Source organism: Medicago sativa, chromosome 2 (genome assembly GCF_051527215.1).
Source record: "Medicago sativa cultivar Bolivia chromosome 2, Bolivia_mono, whole genome shotgun sequence".
NCBI lineage: Eukaryota > Viridiplantae > Streptophyta > Magnoliopsida > Fabales > Fabaceae > Medicago > Medicago sativa.
The window spans coordinates 56,994,084-57,002,986 of record NC_140750.1 but is presented as its reverse complement, the minus strand read 5'-3'; the positions used below and the strand labels follow the sequence as shown (position 1 = coordinate 57,002,986).

Below are 8,903 nucleotides of genomic sequence, written 5' to 3'. Positions count from 1 at the left end.
AGTTTGACCGAGTTAACCCTCGGTAAACTTGTGTAAACTCGACCGAGTTTACGAGTTTTACGACTTTACATCTATAAAAAAATATATATAAAAAAATTGCCCTTTTTTTGGGTTCATTTTTTTCAAAACCCAATTCCTTTTCTACAAGCCCAAAGACTGGAACATTTGATGAATAGATAACTTTTACAATAACACGTTGTTCATGAAATGAAACGTTTATTTTTCTTTCTTCTCTTAGTTCTCAAACCATGAACATGGGAGCACATACCAATTAGGGTTGCGATTCCGACGGTGGAAATTCAGATTTCAAAGTTTTTTTTGCTTTTTTGGATGGTTTTATGGATGGCTTAAACTTAGAGACTTATGAAACTTATGATTTTGTGCGTTAATTTTTGTATTTTGATGCTAAGTTGAGCATAACGTTTCATTATGGTAGTTTGGTATAATTTGCCGTTGTAATTAAGTCATATTTTGCACTATTGACTTATTTACGATATTATTAGCTTATATATGTCATGCATATAATAAATTTTATATAATTTTAAGTTTAGGTAAACTCGTACGAGTTCTCGAGTCGAGTTTACCTAGGCAAAACGAGTTGAGGTAAACTCTCGAGTTGCAAAACCTTGCTTATAAGTGATTATTTAAAAAAATGCTTTTTTTTCCTCTAAATCAATTCATAACAAACTGCCTCTTACTCGTCAACCTACGTAAAACATTAGTTTGCAGAAGTTAAAAGAGTTATTCTATCATGGACAAATTTGCACATGTTAAGTAAAAGGGTTTTTCTATCATATATGCAAATTTGCAGAAGTTAGAATACCAATCAATGTTAAAATTATTTGTTTTTTTTGCATATTCACAGTAATTAGGGTATTTGACCTCTGGTAGTGGGATAACACTCGTGTGACATTGTGCTGCCAATGTCACACAAGTGCTATCCCAGGAAGGGGGCCTTAGAATGTCTCCACGACTTGGATCATTTAGGTAGCTATAAAACTAATCCCCAAATCAGTACTAGTAGCACCACATCCATTCTTTTTTATATGGGATTCATCTACCGCCCAAATGGGCAACTCCATGAATCAAACACAGGTTATTTTTCTGATGAGTCATGTTTCCAACTCTCTCAACACGATATTGGTAAAACAAGTATTATAGTTCTAATAACATTTACCACCACAACTCATACTTAGGGTATAAAAACATTAGTGCATGTCATTTATCTTTCATTTTGCCAACGTTCAAAAAAGAAGCATATAGACGATTAGAATAAATTCCAGCTAGAATGCAAAGCAAAAAAGAACAACTCTGCCATAAGGAATATCACATACCTAGATAGATATCACAAAAGGGTAAGGATTGATGCTTCCTAACATCTTTAAAAAATAAAAATTGATAAAAAGGTGTTATGTTCGAATATTTATGCAGATTTTTTAGATGGGGGACCTTTCCTTTATCCATTCTTTTGCTCAAATACTTCGCAAAAATGCAATAGTTCTATAACTAGTGGTGTATTCATTGGTCCACTCAAATCTCTATAAATGTTAACCCCCTTTATTCTCAAAAACGAGTACAAATATTCGTCCTAACAATAATCTCTAATAAGGTAGGAATCCTACCAAATATCTAAAAATATGGTTATCTTTTTCATTTTCAAATTTGAGCCTACATAACTTTCCAATTTGAGGCAACTCAAAATCATATTTCTTCACTAAACTATATGCAAAAAAGGACTCTCAACTGTCAACATTATACACAAATATTTCTTCACTAAACTATATGCAAAAATGGACTCTCAATTTGGGAGAACTTATGAAACAACTTATGACATGTCCATAAATTGTTTTCAGGCTACTTCTATAAGCTATCCAAAATACCAAAAACAGCTTGTAGCCTATCTAAGCTTATGTGAAAACAGTTTCACTTTAATTTATCTTTTGTTATAAAAATAGCATATATGTAAGCACTTATATGATAATCACTTAATTAAAAGTTTATCTAAACAGGGACCCTGGTAGGATGCTAATTCACATCACAACATACGATCGCAATGGTGTTAAATATCCAAACTGGTGAAAGGCATGATTGATGTTAGCTCCAAATAACCAAGTAACTGAAACTAAATAACTTTCAATGTTGACATAGTAAAATAGTTTAAGACCAAGACTGGGGTACCTAGAAAGTTAAGTTAGAGCGCAGAACATTTAAAGGCTCAAGCAACAAAAAAGTGACGACAGTTGTGACACAAAGATGAAAATAACCGGAAACAAAAGACAGTTTCACTGCCTCTTCCATACAAGTCTCAACTGGAAAGTTGACTAAATATCCTCTCAAGTCTTGGTTGGACAATGTCCGATCGGTTAACGCGATACAGGACGAGCAACCCTTGGCCTCACTGGAGTCTTTGAAGGACTTACCCTACAGAATCCGAAGGATAATAAAATATGATCAGATTTATAATTCATGTTGAATTGAAACTAGCATATAACAAAAACTATCCTCCAATAATGGTACCAAACCTGATAGGCTGAGTTCCCAAAAGCATGCCGCTACAGTTTAGTGCAACAATGGCACTTTCTGCCTGCTCAAGAAGGAAGAAATAAACGGCCAGTCAACATATCGGTTTCTCTTGTGCCAAGTTAATATAATAATGACAGTAGCAGCAAATCAGAAATTATATCACTAAATTCTTTAAAATATTTACAAAATAGGAGACAATTTTTTATAATTCCACGCCACTTAAATTTGCACTTATTTAAATGACTGGATTTGCAATGATTCATGCACGTGATGAGGACAGACATCAAGATTTGCAGAGCCCCTACTTAATTAACAACTACGCGTCAATAAGGAAAATAAAGGGAAAAGACCATTGCATTGCAAACACGCTTTCTGAGAGTTATTAATACTAGTGTTGTTAGTCATGGATCGCAGAGAATAGCAGTTTGTTTGAATTTCACTACGCTGCGGTGCTATAGCCGCTATTTGACAACACTTTGTAGTACATTGCAAATCGCAGAACAATAGCAGTTTGTTCTGCTATGCTATAGTGCTACAGCCACAATTTGACAACACTAATTAATACAAAATATGTTTGTGCCTTTACAAGAACAATCCACTGGGAACGAAAGTGTGCCTCGAAATGCATAGGTCTTGCGAGACAGATAATTAAGAAAGGAAGAAAATCATGATGGAATAACAGTTTCAGAAAAAATAACAAAGTTGAAGTTATTTATGGTGCGGTTATTATTAAAAATTGTGAAATTGCATTGCAGCCAATTAATAAAGTATTGACTAAGATACTCGAGACTTACTTACCATTGCAAATTCCACAAAAGCAATTCGAGTTGAATGCACCTGGTCCCCCAAAAGCCTCAAGCGCGTAACCTGTGAAATGGAAAGGCAATGTCAACCAAAATTTACCTTTTGAGATAAATAACTTTTAGCTGATAGCATGAAATGATTATTTTATTATGGTCTGACCTCGCCACATGATGATTCAAAGAAGTTTTTCACTTCAGCTTGAGAAATCTGCATTGAGATATTTGAGAGAAATTTAACAATTCATCAAGAAATTCAACTTCGATAATCATACATGTAACTCCGATAATTCATGGATGCATTATGCTATCCTGGTAAACATGTTAAAATGACTAGTTGATCCAAGAAGTGCTACTTATTAACCAATTTTTGAATCTTTTAAACCATTTGAGCGGTCAACAATTATTCCTAAACTAAAAGTAGTTTTACCAAAAATATATGTTACAATATATTTCAAAAAAAATAAAATAAAATAGTAAATATGATATACCTTTTTGTCAATATTTGTACAATAGACAGTTCTGGTACACATTTCCCGCTCATCATCCGACTGCATATTACAAAAGAAACGGTAAATACTCTAGAGATTAAGAGAATCAATATACAAAGGATTAAACTATTAATTCCAAAATATTTTTGATTTTATGTTCCATCCAAATACAACCAATTATAGAAAGGAACAGAAAATATTCATACCCTGGGGAGGAATGTAGGATTCACAGGAAGGATAGCAGTTTTCGAAGGAAGGACCCTCACTGGATAGTATCCAAGCACAGTACCACCAAGGTTTAAAGCTGCCCTTGCACCATCTGTTGACATGAATTCCATGATCAAAATAATGAAATAGGTTGAAAAATAATTGTTTGTGTGTGTGTGTGCGCCCACGTGTTTTTTGGTGATGTAAAAGACTGAAGTGAGTAAGATTTGCAAGACAAAAACTTACGTTCATCAGCAAACTCGACAAAAGCAAAGCGAAGAACTGAATGCGGATCACCACAAATTCGGCAATCAATGACCTTCAATCCAAATGATGTAATAAAATGTTATAATTATTTAAATATGGCGGTGGTATATATAACGAAAGATGTATCTTTCAAACTCAAATCTTAGATACTATGCAAGAGAAGAGAAACTACTCTACCAATAAATGCATAAAATATTAGGTCACATTATAATTTCTCATGAAATTCTGCAAAGTTGAATTGTCGAAGAGAAAGGCAGACAATATATAGAAGATAAAGGAAATTTTTTATAATTTATACAAGATATATAAATGCTCAAAAATAAAAGTAACCAAAATTAAAGAGATCATAGTTAACAATCCAAATTCACAGTCCAGACACAATCAAAACGAATCAAAAGGCATAATTAACATGTCAAACAATGTTGTTACAATTGTGCCTTAACACATAGTAGGATCACATGGTCCTATGAGTATTCCTCCCCTTCTAGTGTGGACTTGGTTAAAAGATCGTCATAGGATCGCCATTACAGCTCATGGAAGCGTGAGATGGTCGATCCATTTCGATCCTGAGAACGAAGCATTACTACGTCAGATTTCAAAACGCAGTTCATACAAAACACTGCATTTAAGGGTTTGGGACAACAAATCCAGGTCAGATTTTCGATGGGCCACTGCGGAAAACACATTGTAGCCCTCTATCGCTTTGTGAGTTTTGTTGTATGGAGCTCTCTGCCTTCATGACCTCCCTGTAACAACAATAAAAAGCTTTCTACCTCTGGTGATGCATAACTTACATCTTTATGCTTGTGAGAGCAGTGTTATCGATTACAGATGGCAGACCATGGCAGAAAGCCAAAATTCTCCATTTTAAGCTGTCATAAAACGTCATCGCGTTGCGGCCCTGCAATCTTTCACAAATTGGCCATAGCTGTTGAGAAAAAAATCCTCCATCGCATTCCGCCATGGCCGATATTTGACACACTGCTTCTGACTGTTATTTTTGCATAGTGACTGTGTGTGCGTCTTTTGGGATAGTCTGTTGTGTGTGGGGGAGGGCATAATTTTCAAATTAAGGTCAGTAAAAGCAGTAATGAAATATGATTTATCGGATTTAACAGATCTGCATTTTATTCGGTCAAGAATATGAGACGTCTAGCTGATATGATAAACTAATTTCATATATTTTAGTGAATGAATATCGACACCATTTTTTTTTTCTTTTTTTATGGGGTGCGCCTGGCTCATGCAATAGTGCAACGCATGAGCGACACATGAGAAGTCCAGTAGCAAGCTACTGAGGTGACCTCTCCCCCTCAAAAAAGTAATTTAATATCGTATGACTCATTGGACCACATATCAGATATTAAACTGATAAGAACAGATAGTACATTTGATCTTAGCCAAAAGGCCGAGAAAGGTATATCGACACCATTTACAACAGCGTATTTCACAAATAACTTTTATTTTAAGATAATTATTTTACCAAAAAAAAAAATTCAAAAAACAACCTAGATGCATTTTTTTGTCTGTATACAAAGTGATAAGCACTACTGAAACTCACACACAACTGCGAGGTCCCGGATTCGAACCCGGGAGAAGGTGTCAAGCCTAACAATTTTGGTATGGCCAGTTCAGTTAAGCTTTACGAACAATCCTACTATATGAGGTTTAGGAGAAATTAATGGGTTTAAATGAGAAAATTAAAGAAATAACAGCATAACCTCATAACTCAGATTACCAAACTCAAGAGTAAGCATGTATGTAAACGACAAAAAGAAATGTTCCACGTAGCTGAATGAAGAAATTGATAGTAACGGCTCAGATCAATGTGTGAAAATAAGAAAGCGACAAAATTCGACATAATAAAGCATCATAATAGGCACACATCATCAATGTTCAACATAATTCACAATTGGAGGGGGGAAATTCCAGCAACATTGGAATACTGTCTGCAATATTAATGCCGTAGTCGAAAATTATTAAGCATGTAACACTTTTTACCATGCTAACCAAACTATCAATGAAGACTCGTAACTTACTTGTCCACAATTGGTGAATAAGGCTGCAAGCCGCTCCTCAGTAACCTAAACCAAGAAAAGATGGTGTTTAAATAATTCGGTTTTCTATTATCAAAATCGGATACGAAATACACGATATCAGCATAAATTTTTATTAATGACATTCTCACGTCACTTACATGCTGATCAATATCAGAAACATATACAGTTCTTCTAACGCTATCTTCTCTCTGAGCCTTTAGCGATCTTCCGTTCAACCTTCTCCTCCCTTGGGTAAAATTGTTTCTCCTCTGCAAGAGGGCAGTGCAAATTTTCAGTAAACACAGAAAATGACAATATCAGGGTTAACTCAGACATAAACTGCTAACTTGATGTTGTCGATATTCATTTCAATATATACACACACCAGTTTTCACATAACATATTCATAGGTTCACCATAGCATGATACGTGTCGTATAATCAATTTCGAGTCAATCATGAATAAGAGAAAAGACAAGAAGCTGTTGTATCATAACGTAAACAGTTGTCGTTAGCTACATAATGTAACGTAAACTGAAAATAGTTTAAAAAAATGTTGGCCAATGAAATCGAAATAACGACAAAAAGTAACAGTGATTTATAATTTATAAATGTAGTTGAGTTGCACTGTGATTACTGAAATTGTCGAAGATTGCGGACAAAATGATACCATAAATGCCATCACAATGCAGCGACCACGAATGTAGCAAACACAAATTACAAACAAATAACACGGAAAGTACAAAATTCATAAACAATGCATGTAAGTACTATCAAATCTGTCAATAAACAGAATATACAGACTCTTTGTTTTAAGGTGATGCAGTTGAATTTTTCCAAAAGTGAATTTTTTTCCATATCACAGATAACAATTCCTGATGCATGGTTTCTCTCCTACTTTATTTCACTAAATTGATCAAAAATTTAACCTTCACCATACAAAAAAACTGCAGAAAATTTTCCAATCAACAAGATATAGGGTTTTCACACACAATTCAGAATATAATTGTCAAGAGAAAATCCAAAACAAAAAAAAAATCAAAACTTTCAATAATCCAAGCAGCACAAACACAATTCAGCTGAATGTAGACACAATTAAGCAAAACCCATCACAAAAATCATCACAAAAAAATTAAAAATCAAAACTTTATAAAAAAAATAACAATCAAAATGAGGGATCAAAGGAAAAAAAATCATACCCTTCGATTGTTTGGGTTATTATCATTAGCAGAAGGCTTAGTGTTGACCAGAAAATGGTTAGGAGTGATGAGATTAAACCCTTGACGGCCATGATCATGATTAGGAGAATAAGATGAAGGAAAAAACTCCTTAGCCAAAGGATTCAGCTTTGTGAACATGTCAACAAGTTTCTGAACACTGAATTCAGATTCAGCTTTTGGTTTTGAGTCCATTTTGTTGGCATCAGCTGAAATGTCAGCAGTAACAACAGTTGCCATGGTAGAGAATTAAAGCCTAAAAAAGCGCTTAAAAAGTTAAGCTGAAAAAGATGAAATTTATATGATGAAAATGGAAAGAGAAAACGGATTAATTGAAGATAATCACTTTTTTAAGGAAGCCCAGATATATAAATAAATTAAAAATGTAGAATTTACATAAGGAGAAATGTGATCAAGTGTTTTTATGAGTACCCAGTTTCAGAAAAAACCAGAAACGAACAAAATCACGCTTATTTAATAATATACTAAGAAATTGGTTTTAGGAAAATATTACATTGACCCGGAAATGGAAATGAAGAGAATTAGGGTTTTTTGATTAATCATCTGTGAGAGAGAAAGAAAGAGATGAGAGAGGAGAGAGTTTGGAATAACAAAGGTTTTGGCTTTAACTTACACTGTCTCGTTGGCCCTTCCTTGTGTTGTGTGGTTTTTTTTCTTTATTCTTTTTTCATTTTGTATATTTTTTTACTTAGAAAATGATGGTTTTACATATTAGTTTTCTCACATTTAACATAAGAAAGTCAGGAACCAAAATGTAGGCTAAAAAATATAGTTAGTTGAAATAACGATGTATCTTGCGACGATTTGAGATGATGATCGGAGTAGGTATGATATAGTGAAATATGATTGAAAGCGAGGGAGTGTGGTTGAATGTGGCGGGGAGCAACTGTTTTTAGTTGAAACCTGCAAAGATACTCGAATACTTAAATCAATGAGATTTTAATGAGTTTTGAGGTTTTTCTCATAATGATTTTGTGGATCTTTTTTGCATTAGGTTGCTTCTTTTTATGGTTGTTGAGCGTAGACAGATGCGACCTTTCTAGTGCATAGGTCAGGCAACCCTTGGATCGTGATTTAGGGTCTAGAGTGACTCTTGATGATTTCTCAATGCCTTGCAGCTTTGTGGCGGTAAATGAAGTTTTTATTTGGACCAAACGTCATATACCTCAAGGATCGGGCTTTGACACAATCCAGATCAATAATAATAATTGAATAATAAAAGGTAGGTCGTAAAACTCAAGATCTCAGGTTCAATTCTCACATATGCTAACTCTGGTGGGATAGTTAGCCTTCTCGTGTGTGTGTGTGTGTGTCCTTTGCAGTGACTTTCCATAAATCT

General features: G+C 34.2%; 1 protein-coding gene and 1 non-coding gene across 3 annotated transcripts; both read right to left on the bottom strand.

Annotated features, from left to right (window-relative positions):
* Nucleotides 1-2,088: 2,088 nt before the first annotated feature.
* LOC146949210 (polyadenylate-binding protein-interacting protein 9-like) lies at nucleotides 2,089-8,204 on the bottom strand. 2 transcript variants are annotated; one of them, XM_085745309.1, is made up of 11 exons: nucleotides 8,178-8,204; nucleotides 7,526-7,799; nucleotides 6,486-6,596; nucleotides 6,328-6,372; nucleotides 4,268-4,340; nucleotides 4,021-4,133; nucleotides 3,815-3,874; nucleotides 3,487-3,534; nucleotides 3,322-3,390; nucleotides 2,523-2,584; nucleotides 2,089-2,421 (listed from the first exon to the last, which is right to left on the bottom strand). In XM_085745309.1, the coding sequence occupies exons 2-11, from the start codon at nucleotides 7,781-7,783 to the stop codon at nucleotides 2,364-2,366; spliced, it is 897 nt and encodes a 298-aa protein (XP_085601435.1). In that variant the 5' UTR covers nucleotides 7,784-7,799; nucleotides 8,178-8,204; the 3' UTR covers nucleotides 2,089-2,363. The 2 variants fall into 2 exon arrangements, with proteins under 2 accessions (XP_085601435.1, XP_085601434.1); XM_085745308.1 differs by having other exon boundaries at nucleotides 8,058-8,188.
* LOC146949211 (U2 spliceosomal RNA) lies at nucleotides 5,514-5,709 on the bottom strand. The gene has a single exon (XR_015029375.1). It is a non-coding gene; the product is annotated as a U2 spliceosomal RNA (small nuclear RNA).
* Nucleotides 8,205-8,903: the final 699 nt, after the last annotated feature.

Bases quoted from the DNA above. Each gene is read 5' to 3' on its own strand.
- LOC146949210 (XM_085745309.1), bottom strand. From the start codon at position 7,783: ATGGCAACTGTTGTTACTGCTGACATTTCAGCTGATGCCAACAAAATG. The intron at 6,373-6,485 runs GTAAGTGACGTG...TTCTTGGTTTAG, and splicing joins TTTCTGATATTGATCAGCAT to GTTACTGAGGAGCGGCTTGC. The intron at 3,875-4,020 runs GTATGAATATTT...TGTAATATGCAG, and splicing joins ATCCTACATTCCTCCCCAGG to TCGGATGATGAGCGGGAAAT.